This window comes from Ambystoma mexicanum, chromosome 10, assembly GCF_040938575.1.
Source record: "Ambystoma mexicanum isolate Mex_15411 chromosome 10, UKY_AmexF1_1, whole genome shotgun sequence".
Classification (NCBI taxonomy): domain Eukaryota; kingdom Metazoa; phylum Chordata; class Amphibia; order Caudata; family Ambystomatidae; genus Ambystoma; species Ambystoma mexicanum.
The window spans coordinates 1,502,402,962-1,502,424,889 of NC_090932.1; the positions used below are offsets into that span (position 1 = coordinate 1,502,402,962).

Genomic DNA, 21,928 nt, shown 5'->3' on the forward strand with positions numbered 1-21,928 from the left:
TTACTCTGAGGATGTAATTTGATAAAACTAAGTCACCATAGGTTTGTGTTTCAGGTGTCAGAGTTCCATGGAAATCAGTTGCGGGCAGAGATGAACCTCCTTGCCCTCCTGTGGGTAAAGAGGGGGAGAGAGAGAGAGGTGGCTCACTTGGCATAAGCAGTAGGTCTAAGAACCAATGCCTATGTGGCCAATGGGTAACTACTGGCAGGACAGGAGGCTCTGAATTTCTGCAGTAACTCTCGGAATATGAGGAAGGAGGAAACGTGAACACATTGGTCCACTATATCGACAACACGCATCCCCAATTAACCTCTCCTTACACCCTTCCATGAGGCGTAATGGCAGCACGTGTTGTTCCATTCTGTCGTACATACATCCACCGGGGGATTGTCTTTGGATGGAAACATTTCCCAGAGAACCTGCTTGCTCAGTTCCTGATGTCTAAACACTACAGAAGATCTTGTTGGAGCCACGAGGGGATTGGTTCTGTCTCAGTTAGGGTCCGACATTTTCAACCAGGTCACTGAAAGATGTAGCTGAATGTAGTGCACTGCATCTGCAGGCTGGCAATAGGTACCAGCAATATGCATGCCGCCATCAGTCCCAACAGATGCACAAACCACTAGGCTGTCTTCTCCACATGAGAGAAGAACAATGAGAGGATCTACAGCATGTCATGTATCCTTGTGTCTGTAGCAAAGAATTTGCCCAGTGCTGAATCCAAGTCTAAGCCTGGGAATTGTAGTTTAAGCCTAGGAATGAGCATGAATTTCTTTACATTGACTGATAGGCCGAGAACATACATCAGATCGAGGAGATATTGCAGATGTTCTGATGCTTGGGCTGGGGACTGTGCTCTGATCAGCCAGTCGTCCAAGTAAGGATACAAGTGAATCCCTTTCAGGCATAGGAATGCAGCCACCATTGCCATCAGCTTGGTAAACATCCTTGGAGCCAAGCGAGGCCGAATGGCAAGACTATCTCCTGGATAGTCTGAGCGGCTTTGAAGGAGGGGGGAGATTTGGACCAACAGCAGGGACAAGTTGTTGCTGGTTATTGACTTCTATTGGGCAAGATGAAGAAGCGTTCAACCTCCCAGTGGATATGCATTCTCATGTCACTTAGACTGCTTTGATTCTGGGGCACGGAGGGCTGGGAAACAAATCCCTGGGGGAAGGACGTTGTTGCTTCTTTCGAGGAGCGCTAGGAGATCTGTATCGTCTACTCTGGCGGTCGCGAAAGCCTCTGAAACCTCCTGAACTCTTGACAGTTAATGACCATCTCTGAAGGCTCAAAGCCCCTGGTTTTGCCAGAGGCTTGTTAGAGCTGCTAAAGACGTTGCTGTCTGTGCACTATAGGTTCTTTTTTATTTAGCCCTTCACCCGTATCTGAATTGAAAAGCTCCACCCCACCAAGGGGAAGGTCCACTATTTGCTCCTGGATGTCAGATTGAAACAGGGGGGCTTTGAGCAAAGCTTGTCACTGAAGAAATGCACCTACGGCCATAGCCCTAGCAGGTGTGTCAAGGTGGTGATAGGCCACTTCCATGAGGTCCTGTGCTACGTGGTGGGCTTCTGTCAAGACTTAAGGCAACCTCGCTTGAATTTGGGAGTCATGAGCTCTTTCCAGACCTTAAGATCGCCTCCTGCCATGAATGCTTCAGAATTGGCCTGCTCAAAACTCAAAGCAGAGTTCTGGTAAACCTTCTTCTCATTATCTAAGAGGCGGCCTTCCCATCTTAGAAGATTCTGTAAAGAGGAAGATGAGGAAGCAGAATGAGTTCTGTTTGGGAGCTGTTAATTGATAAGAATTATAATTAACTGGATGCTCTTGGCCTGAAGTACGTCCCCTAGGACGCAATTTGAATAAAGTGACGGGATGGGATTGGGTAGCATAGGACCGGAGCTTGTGTGAAGGTCTTCTTCAGGGTGCAAAAAGCGGCGTCAGCCAGGACATTTCATACAAAAGGTATGCTTTTCCTAAGAAGGCAAGTTAAGTGCACTGTGTAGGTGGAATACATTCCTGATTAAAAATTGAAAATCCTAGAGAGCACTGACTATCCCAGACTGATGGAGTTGGCCAGTCTAGAAATGACCCCTTCTTGGGGTCCATGTAGATCCCCTTAGGGGACAGGAAATAACCCAAGCATGACAAGCGATCTTGTTTGAATGCACAGTTTGCCACTTATATCCACATAGAACGTTCCTGTAAGCAATGCAGTACCATGATATATATTGCAAGGGCTGTTACTTGCCCTGAGAGAAAATAAGGGTACTGTCTATGTAAACAATTACATAGACACTCAGGGGCTCATTTTCATTGGAGGCATAACGTTAATGGAAATCGTAAAAGCAGTAACGTTACCCTCCCCATTTTCAAACATTTGTATGACGGAGAGGAGTGGTTGAACACCACCTCCTTTCTCTCTGCCATACAAATGCTCCAGCATTTGCACTTGCATGGATTTTCATGCTAAAGCAAATGCTGGAAATCCCAATGGGGCGCGCCAGCTTTATGCACCAGCATAAAGCCAGTAGACCCCATAGGGAGGCACGACGCAGCATTTACTTTTCATTGTGAGAGCAGCTTGCCATGCTTGAATGGCAGGCGACTTTTACAATTACAAATAAACACTGGGCCTCATTATAGGTTTGCCGGTCCGGTAACAACGGTACCAGTAAGCTACCGGTACCGTTGTTACCGGACCAGCAAACTACCTTCCTGCCCGCCAGGTCTGGCGAATGGTGCCAGTGCATTCGATCTCCCCATTCCCATTGAGATCTATGGGGCTCAAATGGGTATGGGGAGCATTTTTTTCCAGCGCCCGGGAACGGGTAATTACCAGGGGCAAGGCTGTAATGACCTGGTAATTACCATTCGCGCCTGCTGGAAAAAAAAATGATACCGCCAGTATTGTAATGAGGCCCACTGTCCGACATACTTGTATGTCAGATTTTTCTTTGTGTGCGCGTATGGTAAGCAGTGTTCACACATGAAAATTAAACGCTCTGCAACATGCAAGCATGTTGGACAGTGTTTAATTGTAATTGTGAGCGTTGCTTGCAAGTGAGCATGTCAAGCAGCGCTTACAATGAAAAGTAAACGTGTTTACTCACTTTGCATTGCAAACTGCAAATGTGAAGGGCGAAAGGCGGAATGCATACTTGTATGTCGCTTTTGGCCTTTACATTTGCACCCTGCAGTGAAAATAACCACAATTTGACATCAGGAACCTGCTTACATTAAAGTGTAAACATAATGATTGCCTGCTGCCAAATTACGCATTTAATGAATATGAGCCCCTCAAGTTAGATCTATGAATCTTTGGCAAACAGCTTGAGCAGTACCCAGTCGTTTTACTGTATATTGTCGTCACAATAATTTTTACAGCGGATTTCTTTTTGTTAATGAATTATTTGACTGCAAAATATAGTGGGGTGGGAGTTGGGGAAGGCAATATTATTACGTAGAGGGTGGATGGCGGGTGGGGGCAAAAGGGTTATAGGTATGGGACAGTGAAAGGGGACCGCCCCACATTTTGCGGTAAAAAGAAAATTGGTGAAATATCAGCGGTAAAAACAAATCTGTGGTGAAAAAATGCACGGTAAAATCACATAGAACCAGACGGGACATTTCTGAGTCCAACAGGCACTGTTATTCTACAACACAAAGGGGGTGCAGAAGAATATCTTTAAGTCATCACCAGCCCTTATTCTAAATAGGTGGTAGTGGCCTCTAAGATCCAGTTTGACAAATACCATAGTCTGTCTAACCGACTCAAACATATCTCCAATGAGGGGCAATGGGAAACTATTGCTGAGGTTTAACCTCTAGTCTACGCATGACTGGTGAGCCTATGCCTTTTTAGGTATAAAGAACGCAAATGCTACCGTAGGTGAGGTGACCTAGACGGCACAATCAGTTATTTTGCGAGATTCTCAGAGAGGTAGAGACGCAGCTTTGACTTAAGAGCATGCACATATGGCATAACTGTGTTAGTGATGCGATCTATGCTTCAATCCTGGCCTCGATGAGGAGGTAAAACATGTTCCGTCGGTTTTATGAAGGCATCCCGATAATCATGATAATGGGAAGAAACACCGTCTAACTCAGGCATTGTAATGCCATTCGACTGCAGAGCCATATGCTGGATGCTCTGTGAAGCATGCCTGTATCCATATGTCCTACACTCTGAAGAGCATTGGGTGTCTGCTGGCTGACCAATTGCTATACGGATAGCGCCTTTGGGAACTGGAAAATATTTTTACTTTTTGTTAGTTGAAGTATGCAGTGAGTGACACTTCTATCATCTCCGATTTTGATGTCAAAGAGCATAGATGTAGACTCTTGTGGCTAGTTGTGTACAATAGCGGTTGCAGCTATTACCAATTCTGGTGGATATGTAAAGAGGGCATTATGCACTAAACAGATTAGGATTCTGTAGCCACCTGTACACTATTAAGTGCTTCAAATTCTAAATGGAGGGCCCGCCACAGGAAAGAGCTTTTGGGTTCAGTAGATAACAAGTGGTTCTCATATAATTGTATTTGCCTAGTCAGGAAGGTGAGATGAGAAAACCTTTGTACATGGCCATCTCACTGACAGCTCCGGCTTTTGCTGTTTCATGTACTAAATAGCTACAAATTATCTTACATTTTAAACATAAACAAAAAATACATTTAACAGAAGAAAGATCTGTGCACCCCATTATGTCAAGATAGCAAAACATAAACTCCTCTGCATACAATCAGTGATAATGTCCTTGAGCCCTAAGAAATGCCATCTGTACTTTGAATACCAATTGCTAATCCTGTTTTTGGAGCATAAGGACAAATCTGATACTGACGATTCAGAATTTAGAGGAAATTTAGTAAAGGACATTATAGGCTGCACTATGTAAAGAATTAGAAGGAAGCAAATAGGTGTGTGATTGTGGGCTGAAATTTATATAACATAACTTTGCCGGAAGAAGAGCACGAGTAAGCATACATATAGATGCCTTACCATGTTCCCAAGAACTTAGCTGCATTGTCTTTTGGGTTTGAAAACACAATAGAATTAATTCTGAAAGAGCTTATAATTTGGCAGCAGGGAGCCGTTATGTTAGCAGTGCAACGTAAATGGCTCGCAACTGCCAAATTTTGGTCATCTGTAAGGCAGAGTGTAACAGTGCAGGACTTTTACACCATGCATTGACGTTAACAGCTCACTGAAAATGAGCCCCAACATGTCCACAGGAGGTTGACCAAGCCTAGACTCTGGCACTCTTCTTAGGAGTACCTAAATTATTGACAATTCTGCTTTAAGGACAGATTTCAGAGTCACTACGAGGTTATGCGCTGATATCAGCCCCAGAGATAAGCAGAATAGCAGCCATTTTTACTTTTAATAAACAGTCTACTGTCCCCAGAAAATAGGAAACCGCCACATATGAGCCTGTCCCTCTACGCTTATGACCGTATCGGTGGTGCCACATGAAGGAGCAAAAACATTATTTTTTACTGCCTGATATGAAGACGAACTATGCATCTTTTAATTTGTATGAATGTTTAAATGCAAAAATACGCACTACAAAAGACATGTTTTAGAGGGGAAACTATTTTTTATCTTGCCTCCAACACCCCCTATTGGTAAATGGATTTACTTTTTGTTTTACTTTCCAAGAAATAATTTTACTTAACTTACAACAAATGGTGAGGAAAATACTTCTAATTCACAATTTAAAGTAAAGCCCTAGTTATTACAAAACAAATGTATTGGCTACTCATAACCCTAGCAAGTGACCATTCGAAATTGTTCCCTGCTCTTGGAACACGAAAAATAACAGCTTATTTGGGACAAAGACAAATACAGTTATACGTTTTTGGCACTTACTTTGTTTAATTTTTCTGTTGGGCGCTCAGACAAAGTTTCAGCAAAATCTTCATTGGGCATATTTAATCCCATCAAAAAATGTAAATACTTCCACAAAAGGTATTTCAAAGTTACCACCTGCAGTGTATTCTTAAACTGCTTAAAGGCTGTTTTTCCCTTTGGGACGGCTGGTACATACAACCTTTTAATATGTAGTCTATGAGCCCAACATTCTTACAAAACCCTATTAGGTCAGGTATTTATTTACAAATTTATTAAACAGATATATTCATCCAGGCACCTCATCCGAATTGTTGCTAGATTTGCTTTGGCCATTGAAGTCATTAGCTCACTAAATATTAAGAATGTAAGTATTTAGCCTTTCAAAAATCAGAAGGGATTCCTAGTTTTAACTTTGGAATTGTTTCATTTTCGCTCCCAAAAAAGTAACTAATGTAAGTGTAATACATGTTGAGTTGGTCCTTAAATAATCAACTAAGCTATTACTCAGAGAGGTCACTTCTAATATTAGTTACTCTGGAATAATCATAGTGAATACAGCTACAACTGAGTATTTGAAAGACTCTGCCTGAGAAAACAGACTAGTTCTAACATTCCCTGCACCAGATGATCACACAGTTGGTCACAAGCATTTAAAAAATAAAATCAATCTACTATTCATAAGAATGGTACATTATCAAAGTGATGGCAATAACCTGCATTTCAGATAGTGCACTTAGAAGTAATAAGGATTATTATGTTACCTGACACTGATGCTGTAATTTCTTGGTTGGACGGCCAACGATATAAATTTGTGCAGGTGGCAAACCAATAGTACTGTAGACAGAAATATCCTTGGTGGATCCGTATGCTGCATGAACTTTCATGTGCAACTGTGGGAAGACAGCAGATAAACGGTCAGAACACCTTGAAAGCTATGGTCTGGAGCCAAAGTTTGTCTTGGCACCTGAGATGCTACAGGATCACCCTGTACATATGACAGAATAATCATTGATTCTAAACAGGAAAGGTACGAAAGGATACACTTTGCTATCAACTCAGACGTTAATGCTCAGAAGAGGGAAAACAAAAAAGAAATAATGATAATGCTCTAGCTAGACATAACTTCTATTTCCCCCCAATGACGACGTTGTGATCATTATAGTCACTTCAGCAGCAGCATTGAAATCCATTATTAAGGACTCAATATGCAAGAAAACCTATGTTTCCACAAAATGTATAATAATTGCTACCCCTCCATTTCTGCTTGCAAACCATGAGATATGTGTAGGCTACAGAACTTTCAAAAATGAAGTATTACTATAGCTGTAGTAAGATTGCAAATCTTAAGAGTGTGTGGCTGGTATCATTAGTGTGAGTTTAAAGTTATCCTATTAACTGTACTCAATCGTATAAAACCAGGGTCTGATACCTGGGGCTCTCAGGATGTCTTGGACTATGACTCACATGATCTCCAGCCATTGAATATGCTGGCTAGGGATAATGGCTGTTGTAGTCCAAAACACATTCGGAGTCACAGTGTGTAGACCCCTGGCATAGGACATCTTTAGTACACTTCTAACATATCATTTTCTGTAATGGTTTTGGCACTTTTGGGACTGGACTGTTGGTTTGTTGACATACAAAAGATTATTTTAAGTGGGTTAAACCTCTTGAAGCATACTTACAAGAAAAGCATCAACCTTGCCAAACTGGTTAAGGTAGAAAGTACACCATCCTTTCTGTCTTACACAGAGAATACAGAACCATACTATGATATTATTAATGTGCAATGAGATGTGACTTTGATAATCAAATTAAGATTAACATTACCACAATAGCTCATCTTTTGAAATTGCACGTTTAGACTAAACAACAGTGCACTTGTTACTGTGAGTTTAACATGGCAGAGAGCAATATCTTATTTTTGTGCCCATTATACCTCAATGCACTACATGGATTGAATCTTGGAAACATTGTTGGAAAAACCAATATTCATTGGGTACTATCATTATTTAAATATTTTGTATATATTGTTTACATATTGAGAATATCACTGCAAAAAATAAAAAGGACTTTAGCAGACTACATTTCGGCAATTAAGTTCAGATGAACCTCAAAACAACCGAATTGCTACTGTATTTGGGATTGGCCTAACTTCTCAAAATGTTGTGAGCTACAAGTAATCAATCAGGTGGCTATATTTGCATGTCTATATAAGGGCCATACTTTGGGAGCTCTTAACCTAGTCACTGGCAATCTTTCATTGGGTATGAGGGTGATGTCTTTTGCAATTTGAGATCTGAAGGTTTTACTTTGGGCAGGCATTTTAATGTACCCTATTTTTGCTTGCAAAACTCTTTATAAGGTATTATCTGTATTTCATAGAATGGCAGGCTAGCTTAGCCTTGCATGGGCTTTGTTTTGTTTTATTTGAGAATGATTTCACTTTGTCAGGATAATCACCAATTTACTTGCATATTTTATGCTGTGGTGGCATTAGAGATCCGGCACAACTTACAAAATCATAGGACATTAACCATGTAACATGCATTTTAATTTAGTTGCCACTACTTTGGGTGAAGGGAAAAAGTGGGTGGGGTGTGCTGAAAGTATTGTTTGCAGGGTGTGGGTCATCTGTCTCTGGCATTACTGACAGGATGATTGGTTGTGTGACGGAAAAGAAACCACCTACCGGGACAAAGGAGGAATTTGCACTGCGGCAGCTTAATTGAAGCTTGATTTATCAGATGAGGCAAATATAACTCACTATCAGGGTTGTCAGAGTCTGAAGAGTGTGATGCAAGAAGCAATACCAATCAGGATGTCCTCAAGACTATCAGCCAAATGTGGAAGGGGAAGGTGAGAACGTGTTGCATTGTTTACAGCAAGAACAGTGGCCGCTACAATTGCAGGGGATGAAAAAATCATGGGTGGCTGCATAGTTCTGCACCATGCAGCAAATAGAAGAAGTGCATCAATTACAGATATAATCAATGAAACACCAGTTGAGGTGGCTACTAGGGCTTATAATGTCATCACTGACTTGGCTTTGCCTGAAGATTCACTGCTGCCACCCCAAAGCCCAACCTCAGTTTTTAAATAAAAGTTTTTATTTATTTGTGCATATAAGTTATACAACTTTTTATACAAGAAAAGACAAAACAAACAACAGTTAAAACATTTACAACATTACACCCAACAATTTCATCAATGTAATAAAAATCTCAATATTACAATATCTAAAATTGGTTCCTGACTATTTAATTTGCTAAACCAAAACAGCTCCAAATTTAATAAGGAAACGTATCAAACAAATCTGGCATACATGTCAATTCGGAGATCTTGTAACATATGGCTGTCAATTAATAAATGGTTGAGTGTTTCTACAGCTTCAGCACAGTGTCTACAGACTCCATTGATTTTTGGAATTTTGGTTCAAGCTCCTGAAATCTCTCTAGTATGCATCAAGTTTATTTTGAACCTCAACATATCACCCCTATGCAGGCTAGACAGGTATGTTGAAGATACATGTTTCGCAAGGCCCTGTTGAGGTTCCATAAGATGAGCTGCCCAATGGATCTGTTTCTGAAGGGGATATACATAAGTAGGGTTTGAAGTGGCAGCTCTCCACAGTAGGTCAGTGGCCTCAGGGCCATGGGCATTCAACCACGTTTGAGGATCAGAATGTTTCTAAGCCTGGCACACCCACTGCATCTCTCACCCTTTCAACCTATGAATCTGATGAGGTTGATGATGACCAAAAGGTTGAATGTACACCCTGACCTCATTACACGGAAGGCGGAGGACCAAGGTGCTATTAGCCCCTTGGTCCATGCCGGTAAAATACCGGCACCGCCTTGGTGGAAAGGGGAATTACCGGCCCATTCCAAGGTTGGCGGGGCAGTAATTCCCCCTTCCACCACTGCCCTTCCCCATTCCCATTTCTGCCCCATAGGGCATAATGGGAATGGGGAAGGTGCTAATTTTGCGGTGCCGTAATTAGCACCAACGTCCCTTAGCGGGTTGGCAAAAAGCAGGCGTTAAAGCACCAACCCGCTAAGGGACCTCGTAGTAAGGCGGTAATGGTTAACGGTCACCGTTACCATTAACGGTGACCGTTAACCATTACCGCCTTCCGTGTAATGAGGCCCCTTGTCTTAAGAGAGGGCAGAGAGATGTATTTCAGAAGATTGATACCTAGTCCAATCACAAATCCAGGAGTGACCCATAGGGACAGATGGAGGAGCAAACAAACACTTAAACGTCACCTACATGCACAACCCATGCATGCATTCAGAATTTGTATTTGTATTTATTTTACTTGTATAGCGCACCTGGCCCTGGGGCATCCGGGCACATATCTTAGGTTACTTGACAAAATGACATAAGCATAGATTTCAAGCATATACAAGGTGTAAAAGAACAAGCATAGGTTACAGTCATATACACAGAGTAAAGAACAAAAAGGTGCCAATAAGCAACGCGTATCACTCAGGTATTCCAGAAGGCATGCTTCCTGTTTACACTCTCTTCGTAACACCTACGATACAATGAAGTGTCAGTGGGGTAGATCATCATCAGACAAGCTTCAGCACCAACCAGACTTTCACAGCAACCAGTGATTACTATGGCACCTGTTTACCTCGCAGAGCACCATATGCCCTCTGCTTCCTCCTGTATCGAACAGCCAATGGCACCTACTACCACTTCTGTGCATCCTGTCACAGGGCTTACCTGGGACCAAAAACTACATCAAGACCATCCTTTATTTTTCAGTATTTTTATTTTGGAAATTTGTTACAAGAAGGTCCAACTTAAATGTAAATGGGAATTTACCAAAGAACAAACTAGTAGTCAGGATGATTCTTCATTTAGATAGCATTGGGTCGCTTTTCCCTCAGTTTCCCTCACTTTGCAGAACATCCTTTCCTCTGTCTGCAGGTTCATAGGCTTTCCTGGCCTTTGGATTCATCGTCCCAGTTTGTATAGTTGAAGATGGGGTTTGTCACCCATTCCTGGTGTTGGGGGCTTTAGTATGACTGAAACCCTCTTTTTGTGTTTCGTCTAAATGCAGGCCTTTCATATCCCATACCCCAAGACTCATGCAAATGTGCAGTCTCACAAGCAAATGGGTCATTGGACATAGCCTGCAGTGAGAGCTGGAGAGGGGTCCCTGTGGTCTTGCCTTGCCTAGGCTTCCTGCTGGTTCTTCACCTCATAGCTCTTTGATCTCACAATAATTTCACTGAACCCGTCTCGTTCCTCTTCACACCGTCTGGTCCAGCCTAGGGCTGACGGAGCCCACCAGAACCTTCCTATTCCTGCGATGTAATGGATTTCTTGCTTCTTCCTTACCTGATAGTCTTGCCTCTTTTTCTACTAATCCTCCTTCACCTAATGACGTTACCCGGTCCTCCTCTTGTGTTATCACCTGGTGTGTTCTGCTTTTTCCACCTGCTATTACTACCTCCAACCCCCCTCCTCCTCTTTGCTTCAATTCCTCCATTGTGCCACCTTTTTCCCCTTGATGTTACATTTTCAACTTCCTCCATGCCACCCACATAATCACCAGCACCTCGGGATGTTCCTTATTGCACCTCCTCTGTGCCACTCTTTCCCTAATGTTACCTTCTCTGTGTCACTTTCGCTTCTAATGTTATCACCTTCTCATTCCCCATGGATTTCACCAGCTCCTCCTGCTTTTCACTCATATCCCAAGATGCTATAACGGCCTCTATCCGCTTAACCCTCTCCCCTTCCTCTTGCCCTATCTCTCCTTCTCATGTCAACACCTCCACTTTAATGTCTTAGTTCTAACCACCTACTACTGATCTTTCTCCGTTTATGATATTACCAACTCCCCCTTTACCACTTAACTGTCATCACCCGCCCTGTTCTCTACTGCTGCCACTTCTCTGCTCTTTGCGTATTGTGAAGTGACAGGACTCCAATGATGACTTCAGGAACAAGACAAGAAGTTCAGTTGGGAGATTCATTCAGGAGTACAAGTCTGACTTTGGCTCTCCCTTCCAGGATCACTTCTAACTCCCTGGAAGTCCCGGAAGCTTGAGCTACAAATATTCAATTTCACTGAGCTCCTGACAGCACAGAGCACAGTGATGTATCTATGTACATGAGCAGGGAATAACTATCTACAATGGGTTTAGGAACACACGCAGAACTCCTAAACAGTGAGAATAGAAACATAAGGATGAAATCATAACATTGAAGATAACATCATAACACACCTCCTCCCTTTAAAAATGACATCATAACACTCTCCACTGCTGCCACTTCTCTGCTCTCCCACATTTCTTGAGCCACTACTTCCTCCAATGCTACTCTGTCTTCACCCATTCCAAATTCGAGCAATCTGCTCATCCAACCCAAATTGCTGACTAGGGCCCTCGTATCCTCTGGGTGGGATTCTTAGTGAGAGTCTGCATCTGTGCTCAGTAACTTGGGCAATGGCTCATTTGGCTTTAGGGGCTGGACCAAACCTAGCTGGCCTGTCTGCAATCTAGGAAGTTGCTCTCTCCTCTCTAACCCACTTTACTGATTTCAGGTCTCCTGTTTCCCCACCTTGGATAACTGCTGGGGCAACACTTAGTAAGGTATGCATATATATCCTTTGTTTGTACAGACTGCATGTGCATGGAGAACTCACAACAATGCTTCTTTAGCACACAAACGCTCTGCTGGGAGACAGTGCTTTGATATCTTCGATTCCTGTGTGGTACAATTCATGGGCAGAAAACTGTAAGCTCGTAACTTTGTGTCCGCTGCACTCTCTGGTTCTGCATGCATACTTCTCTGGTATTGTGGCTTGTTTGTAAAACTTTAAATACCATTGCTTCTTATTTTGAGTGAATGAAACAGACACTATTTAAATGTACAGGGTTCTACTTTCAAGTTGTGGGTCTGCTTAGAGAGAGCTTCAGGTGATCTTGGTTGGGGAGGTTGCGTATTACTGTTGCCCTGCATTGTTTCATGCAAGGTTGGAAGGGTCAAAACTTTCAGAACTGTCCTGCCCCAAATGGCTGGTAGAGAAGGGAGAATCCAAGCCCCCAGGATTGGTCTGTAATAAGGCACTGTGACTGCCTCTACCATGTGATAGGGACCAAGTGTGACCAGGGGACCACGTCGTACATACTGCGTCCAGGCCCAACAAACGCAGGGTGGAACCCAGGCCGCTGAGTAACCTCTTAGCGGTCCCAAGCACCGGGCAGGGGAGACCATCACAGTGCATATCTTCTGTGTAGAATTTCTTTGTTCAGGGTCAATAGAGGCAACTTGCCGCCTGTTCTTTGTGCTAATAAAGTGTGTCCTGTGGGAAGCCAGGGACCAATCTTGATACCTTATCAATGCAAAGCCATATGAACAACATGCATAAGAAGTGGACCAACACAAATAACCCTCCAGAAAACAAAAACATACTGGCACCGCCCCACACTGCCACCCCAGTATCAGGTTGAGTGTAAATCGCACAGCAAGGTATGTCTAACAGTCGGCAAAGGTATAGTAGTGGTACAGTAACAATTATTATGTACCAACCCAGTCTCAGTTCGGAGCGTTGCCAGAAATACCTTACAACCACCTCTTCTACCTTGGTTCTGCTGGACTTCAGCACTCACTTTGACATGGAAGATCATCCTACTTTGCTTTCCATTCTTCTACGGGTCTCTCAAATACTGCTCTTCAATCGTGTTATTCTTATATCTCTAATCGTTCCAATGTCATTTCATGGAAGGTCTTTCCCTAATGGCCATCCCCTCTCCTCTACAGTGCCCCTCAGGGTTTGGTGTTCGGTCCTCTTTTATTTACACTATATACGTCATCCTGGGCTTCTTTAATCTCTGACTATGGCATTTGTGTCCATCTTTATGCTGATGGCACACAGATCTTGCTTACATTTCCTCCTTTCAATGACTCCATTCATCAGCGTCTTCCTTCTTGCCGCTTGGATGTCTTCCCGTTCCTGTGTCTTAATTGAAACAAAAAAAGAAATCGGATTGTTTCCTGCTTCGTCCTCTATCTCTCCACCGCTCTCGATTTCTGTTCCGCCACTTCAGTTTCCTATCAGTCCTCAATCTCGTACTCTTTGTTTTACTCTTGACTCCCATTTTCATTGCAAGCCCAGATTGCTGCTGCAGTTCATTTTCATATCTTTAACATCAAGAAAATTCACCATCTGTTAACTTCTGCTTCTATTACAGTTCTGCTGCAAATCCTGGTCCTATCTCATCTTCATTATTATTGTTCTTTATATGTGAGTCTTCCTAACTATGCTCTCTATTCCTAATGTTCTATCCTGCATTCTGCTGTGAGAAATGTATTTGGTTTATCTCCTTCTTCCTATTTATCTACCTAACTGAGTTGCCTTCAATGGTTTCTGGTTAAACAGCTCTTTGACTTTCAGTTTCTTTGTCTTTGTTTAGTTTTCAAAATTATTAACACTTTGGCTCCCTATATGTGCACCTTTTCGAAGTGCCATTTTGCAAGTGCTGTACGGCTGCCTGCATTCAACTTCCTGCATTGGAAGATACCTGTGGTATGGATATTTGAATGGACGTTTATGGACTTTACTACTTACAGTGCTGCTACGTAGTGTTTGACCTAATCTAATAGGTTGCTAATATACTTTTTACCTTCACTTTGTTTTAGGAAGGACGTTTTTGTGAGGCTCCTCCTCTTTACCCAGAAGCTCAATATTAACTCACACACGTGCCATTTTGCAAGTGCTGTTCATGGGCCCGAGTCCGTGGCGTGTGGTGTAGACCTTGTCTGCCTTGCACTTTAGTCCACAAACTATTACTAAACCCACGCCTGGAGAAAGGTAAAAAAAGAATTACAACCTTTTTCCCTAAAGTTCACACATTAAGCCGAATTGAGGAGGAAACCACGGCAAAAGAAATTGTAGGGCAATTAAATGACTTGTTGGGGCTGCGTGGGGTCAAAGCTGCTTGAAACTGTAATCTTGCAGCCAGTAGAGGTTGTGGATGCTGGTGAGGCCATTGACTCCACTAATGTGTCTAGTAGACCAAGTGTCTTCTCACTTGGGTTTCTCTCAACAAGACCAACATGACCACCCTCTTTTAGCACTGCCCACTGAAGCTATGAACACTTTCCCACTGGATAAGGCACTTGTTACTGTGATGATACATGGGGCAGCCATGACAATATTGATAATTGTCTTGAATCCAGTAATAATATAGATCTGTCTATTGATGCTCCTGAGGTTGAATATATGGGAGATATTATGGATCTCTCTTCTACTCGATGTGTCCCAAATATTGATCCACATACTTTCTTTGAGGAAAGGCTATAAGTACCACAGGGTTATAACAAACCTCCTGATGGTAATGGAGAAATGCAAGAGGGTTCGAAGATTAACCTGGGTGTGACCGAATTTAAGATTAATACAATAGCCTGCCCGCTAGACATTGTTGACAAGAGTATGGATGACATTAGCACTAACAGTATGACTTTGGCCGATATGTTCTGGGCTTTTGAAAACCTTCTTACCACTTTGGTAGCTAAATGTGAGCGTTTAGAAAATAAACTGACTGCCCAATCTGTTCTCTTACATAAGAGCATAAATCGTAGTCGAAAAATATGTCGAGATCAAGGCTCTAATACTGAGCCCACAGTAAATGTGGCTAGTGAGAAAATAGTGCAAAATGATATCCCTAACCCAAATGTTTCTCCGACACATACTTGGGGAAAATGGTGAAAGTGCAAAGAAAGGTGAACTGGTAAAACGCAAAACTAAAGTCACCTCGAAAGTATTCATGTATGCTAAACGGTCTGAATTGCGTATGAATGCTTGTGTAGTCACAGACAAAACTGCGCTGAGCAATGTGATAGAGCTAGACACAAGTGGTTCTGTCTCTTTGCCGGCTCGTATGCAAACAGCTGGCTCTTTGTCAGCGGAGCACAATCCACTTAGTCCTGTGGGTAAGCCGAGACCTGAGGTTTGTGATATGCCGATTGGAAGGCTTGGTGATTTGGGTGTGAACACGGGTCGTGTAGCTGGTTGTCCTGCTCAGGGTCGCAAATGTACAGACTCAGCAGGACCACAGACACAAGCTAAGCTTACCGATATATGGACATTTTAAATAGTCAATCCAATAATACCTTTACCAGTAATCTCTGCTCGAGCGAACAGCGAATTGTTTAAGGCACTACAATTACAGCCTGTGTCCCGTAGTGTTTAAATGCCACCACTTAATAGAGCAGCAGTACTATATATTGTTCATACTGTTGCAGCTCTGAGAGTAATAACATCTGATGACATAAGGAATGCTGACAAGGTTGAACATACATCTGTAAATATATCAAAATGTCTGGTTTAAATCTAAGGCCACATTAGATTACATTCTGAAATATGAGGATGAATTGTATTGGCTTGGATATTCCTGGCAAATTGCGTAAATAGCATCCCCTCCCTCAAGAAAAGATAATAACATGTCTTGAGCTTCTGCCCTTGCTAATGGCAACACCACAGAACAGCCAGGTGGTAGTGCAATTAACCATGGGGTAGGTGGTACCATTAAGGCCTGAGAGGGTCATGGATCACTGGGTATTCGTGCTACTGTGGGATCTGTTGAGGGCGCTGAAGCAGAAAAGGTAGGAGATGGATATTGGCAATGGTTTACGGCTGTTTTTAAACAACACTTTGCCTCGCTGTCTCGATGATGTTGACTTGGTGTATTTTTGGAACACACAAGGTGTCGTCCATCTTTTCAGGGATGACGGTTTAGTGTCTCAGATGGACAACTGTTCAATCATTGCCCTGCAAGAAACATGGATGGTTGACACTGTTCACTTTGATGGCCGTAACACTGCTCAGTAGCTAGCGACTCAAGGCCCAAAAGGCCGACCCAAATGAGGACTATTTGATTTCCGTTAGGCAGCCATGGACTATTATTGACTATAAGGGTTCGACATCTATGATACAAGCAGTAAAGAATTTCATATATGCAGCTGTCCCTAATATTAGTAAACATATACAATCCTCCTAACTGTGTAGCTACTAACACTAATGTTGAGAAAGAGTCGCATATTTTGGAACTTTATTCACACAGCATACCAATATGGCTTATGGGTGATTTTTATGCTCAAATAGACAAATGTAACACAGACCAGTGCACTAATACCATCTCTGCTCCTGTTAGACACCCTATGACTAATCGCCAAGAAAGGCCATGGGTGAACATGCTAAATTAGCATGGCTTTACACGTTTAAATGGCTACTGCCCTGGTGATGCACATTTGTCCTGCAACCGCGCTGGTGGCGGTAGTGCCTCTCCATAGATTATGTGTTAGTTAATTCCCGGGGATTATCTCTGGTTGAGGACCTGGCCATTGTCCCATGTGATGAACATGGCCATCTACCTATATGTCTATTCCTTAAACTTCTAAAGACAGAAATTAAACCCTGTGCATATGATTTAAATGGAAATATCTACCTAAATGGGAGCCAAAACCGTATTCAGTAGAATCCAATAAATTCAGCCAAGGCAAATCAGGCTGTCATAAGACCAGAGTCCGCATTTATCCAGCAATATGCTGTTATAAGTGATAACAAGGTGTCTGATATAGTCTCAGCCTTTTCACTGATGATGACTAGTATACATGAAATAACTAGTGAAAAAGGAACTTATAAAAGTGTATATGAGCGGACCAATAAGGTATCTAACAAAAGCCATCTCTATGATAGCAAGATTGCTGAGGCTAAAAAACTGTTGCGTTCTCATGTTGCAGAAGCGATCTGTCCCTCGTTAGGCATTTAAGCGTTCTTGTGAGATAAATTCATGCATTAAATCTATTACACAGACATATCTATCATACATGGATGAAAAACCATAAAATGAAATGTGAAAGAGAGAGGTGGCAAGAGATTGCCAACCTCGCAATCTCAAGAAACACTACAGTGATATGGAATGTGATAAGAGGTGCCCGAAAAATAGATCTGCTGATAAATTGCATATCAGAATCCCTATGGGCAATGCACACTGAATCAACATTGGGTCCAACTGTACAAAATGATGAGCCAGTGAGATTGCCATCTAATATTTGGGAATGTAAGGCATCCATATTAGATATTATTATCACCATTGAGAGTCTGAATAATTTGCGGGTGGCTGGTCCTGACAGTTTGTGTAATAACCTTCTTAAACTGTCCACAGGAATCTGGGCTCACGCTTTGTATAATTTGTTTGTACAAATCGGACTCAGTGGCAAACTTCTGGATACTTGGTGTATGAGCCATATCTTACCAGTATATAAGAAAGGTGTCTGGAACCTACCAGAAAATTATCAAATGCTAGCGATGCTAGACATGCCAGCAAAATTCTTTGCCAGTGTGTTGTTGGCCGAACTAAATACTTGGATCCTTGCAAATAACATCTTGGCCCCAAACCAGACAGACTTTAGATCAAAATCCAACACATCCCACAACTTGCTTATTCTGGAATCAGCAGTTGAATACGCATGGCAAAGGAGAGAATCAAATGTGTATTGTGCTTACATAGATTTAAGTGCCACCTTTGATTCCGTTATTCAGAACACGTTATGGGAAATATTGTTAAAAGGAATATACCGTCAGACCTCCTAAAAATGCTAATGCTACTCCATACTGAGACCTCGATACAGGTCCGTCTAGATGGTAGGGGCAAGCTATTGCCAACCATGCCAACCTATTGTGGGGGGAAACAAGGCTGATTAGTGGCAGTATCGCTGTTTAATCTTTATTTGGCTGATATGAGTAGGGATTTTGAGAACGTGCATACTTGTACGGTAAAAGTGGGCTCTGGAACTGAAAGCTGGCTTGGATACGCAGATGATCTGCTTCTGTTAGACCACACATCTAAGGCACTTCAAGTCATTATAGATGTATTGGGTGTATATGCTAACAAAAATGGTCTGGAACTGAACATAGAGAAAAGCAAAATCATGCTTTTTTCAGGTAAACAAAATTTGCAAAATAGGGTGAATTGGCCCTTTGAGCCAACCCAATTCAAACGTGTGAAAGTCTACAAATACTTAGGAGTATATGTGGATGAAAATTTGAACTGGCAAAAGCACTGGGCAGAAACGAAAGAAAAATGTACGAAAGCTTTAAATGACATAAGTGTGTTTATTGGGAAAAAATGGAGGTTTTCTGCTTATAAGATCCTGTTGTTATACACGGCTAAAATTAACCCGATATTGCACTATGGCATTGTAGTATGGAGCCACAATTATCTCACTGATTTGAGAAAGTTTGAAGCTAAGATCTTACGTAAATTGTTTAGGATGCCACAAAAGTTAGCAGTCCAATACCTATATTTGGAATTTGATTTAAAAGGGATAGTAGCAGAATGTATTAAAAGAATAGTCATGTGCTACGAAAAACTGTGGTTGCTATACAATGCTACAATCAAAGTAAGTAACATACAGGCCTTTTTGCGTATCGATCGTTGCCACAATATGGAAACCCTAGGTTAAATATTGACATTAAATAACAAATGGTAGGTGAAATACGAGAATAGACCAAGGTTAAGGCATGCTCATGGGTTCAAAGGTTGGTTTAGTTTGAAAGTTCCAAACTATAGTTATGAGCACAAGTGTCCTTGTCCACTAAGAGTCACAGTGGTTCCTTCCTCCAAGATAGAATAGAACGCATAACCAGGCCACTATATATTATGGCGTATCCAAGCTCTCAGATCTTTAGGCAATATCTCCTACTGAGGTTTAATGTGTGTGATGCTCTGGAGATTGTAGGAGCGAGGATGGGTATAGCGCGTCCTAATCGTATGTGCCGCCTGTGTGGCGATAACCAACTGGAATCTTTAGAACATCTTTTAGTACAATGTGTTGTTTTGATTTGGGGGACCATTCTAGGTCCATTGGAAAGCATATCAAAACATTGCAAGAATTGGCGGCCCGAGTTGCAGAAAGCAGGGCCGGAAGCTGGTGGGAAGAATAGTTTGCGTGGCTTCCTGAGGCCCTGCAGGTGGCAGTTGCTTTGATTTTTGATGCTTCTACGTTGGTAGTAGGTCTTTGCTGTTGCGCTTCTTGTATTCCGCATTTATGGAGCATGATCGAATGGTTATGAGTGCCTCCTGCCCCTCCGTCGGGTTATGGTAGTTGATTGTCCAAGGGATGGAGTCTAATGCTTATGCAAGATTTGAGTTGAAGAGCCATCTTGGACATTCACCTTCCATCACTGTAAGAAAGCCTATGTTTTTCGTGAGCTCAGCAAGCTCATCGGAGTAGAGATGCATCCTGGCAGTGAAGGCAAAGCAAGGTCATGTAAATATTGTTGCCGAATGGACTTACTGTGGAGAATAGTTATGGTATTGTCCACCGAAGAACAAACTGAAAAGGGAGTCAGAGCACTCTGCAGGTGCAGTGATAAGGGGTCCTGGGAATGAATGCGAGGAGAGGGAAGCTGGGTTATTCCACTTCTGGCTGGTTTTTTCCACTCTTTGCTCCTTTTACTTCTGATCTGCTTTCACCCCCAGGGTGGTCATAACTGAAAGAGGCGGGGATAAGCCCCCATAAAAGAGACGTGTATATCAAAGAGTCCGTCAGAATTTGGATCCCCGGGTGATGTATTCTCGCTCCAGACCCCGTTATTGTGTGTGATCTCTTTTGCCTACCTGCTCTGGGACTAAGCAGTGTCGTAGTGGCTAAGATGAAGGTGTCTTCTGCAGCAGCATTAACAGTGATGATGTTTTCTTTCCATGTTCTTGTATAACTATATGTTTATTTGGTGTTTTGTATTCATATGTGTATACCTATGTCTAGTAAATAAACGGCCTATAACAAGCCTTTTTTATAATCTTTAACACAACTATCGTTTGTTATATGTCTTATTTTTGCCTGTCTGAGTCCAACAGCTTATTGTGCGAGGGGGTCCGGGGACAGGTAAGTTTAAGGTATTCCCCTACATGGCTCGACAAAAGCACAACAAGGGGAAACTGACATCGCATAGATTCTCCTATGGCCATGCCCTGAGCCGCTATGTCAAGGTGGTGGTATGAAGCCTCTATCATATCTTGTGCGACCTGGCGTGCATCTGCCAGAACCGAACAAAAGCCAGCTTGAAACTCAGCCAGGATTAAAAATTCTTCTTTCACCTCCTTCCATAATTTCAAATTCGCCATTGCCATAATGGCTTATTCATTAGTCTGTCCCAGACTCAGTGAAGTGTTCTTATAAAACGTTTAGTCTGCTATTTCCAGAACGAAATCATGCCGACCTAGCTGGCTTTGAGAGGAAGACGAGGATAATGACTAAGCTTGAACTTTCCTAAACAGCTTAGCTCATATCACAATAGTCAAACTTGCTGGAGGTTGCCCCATCAAGCAGGGTTTCTCACCTGGTAGGGCACAATAGTGAATGGCCTCATTCTTGGCTACTGGAGGGACTGACGCTGGTTTTCTCCACAGCTTAATTCCTTAATCTGCCACATCAGGCTAAAAGTAAATGGCACTTGCGCTCAGCAGCTCTGTAGTAAATGGTTGGACTGCATGGGCTGCTGACTCAGATGATCTCGGATAGGGGACCCCAGTTTATTTCTAGCTTCTGAAGGGCCTTCTGCAAGGAACTAGGGGTTGAAAAGAAGTTGTCATCAGGGTCCCATAATCAGACCAATGGCCAAACAGAATGTGTCAACCAAGAATTGAAGAAATACTTAAGGTGCTATTGTCTTGATCACAGGGGTTGGGTGCAGGTGGTTTGGATGACACAGATTTTCTATAACAATTGAGTTAAAGATTCAACCACCTTGTCTCCTTTCTTTGTTAATCATGGTTTCAATCATAGTTTTCTGTGGGAGCTTGATAGGAAATAGAGTTTTAACCCTGATCTAGAGGAGAGATTATGAATTATGAAGAAAAGTCAGTTTATGTTGTTCACTGGTTGTAAACGGCAAGCAGGTCCAAAATATATGGTGGAAGAGAAAGTCTAGTTGTCCACTAAAGATCTTTGATTACAAGGTAAAAATAAGTTCAGTGCTAGTTTTATCTGCCCTTTTGAAATTGAGAGAGAAATTAGTTCAGTGATGATGAGATTCAAGTTA

The 21,928-nt window shown here is 42.3% G+C and overlaps 1 protein-coding gene across 12 annotated transcripts in view; it reads right to left on the reverse strand.

The window, feature by feature from the left end:
• Positions 1-21,928, reverse strand: part of PITPNM2 (phosphatidylinositol transfer protein membrane associated 2) — a 1,944,277-nt gene that overhangs the window by 54,880 nt on the left and 1,867,469 nt on the right. For all 12 annotated transcript variants that reach the window (XM_069619654.1, XM_069619653.1, XM_069619649.1 and 9 more), the window contains one exon: positions 6,618-6,746. In XM_069619654.1, coding sequence (XP_069475755.1) covers positions 6,618-6,746 — 129 coding nt within the window. The remainder of the gene's footprint in view (positions 1-6,617; positions 6,747-21,928) is intronic.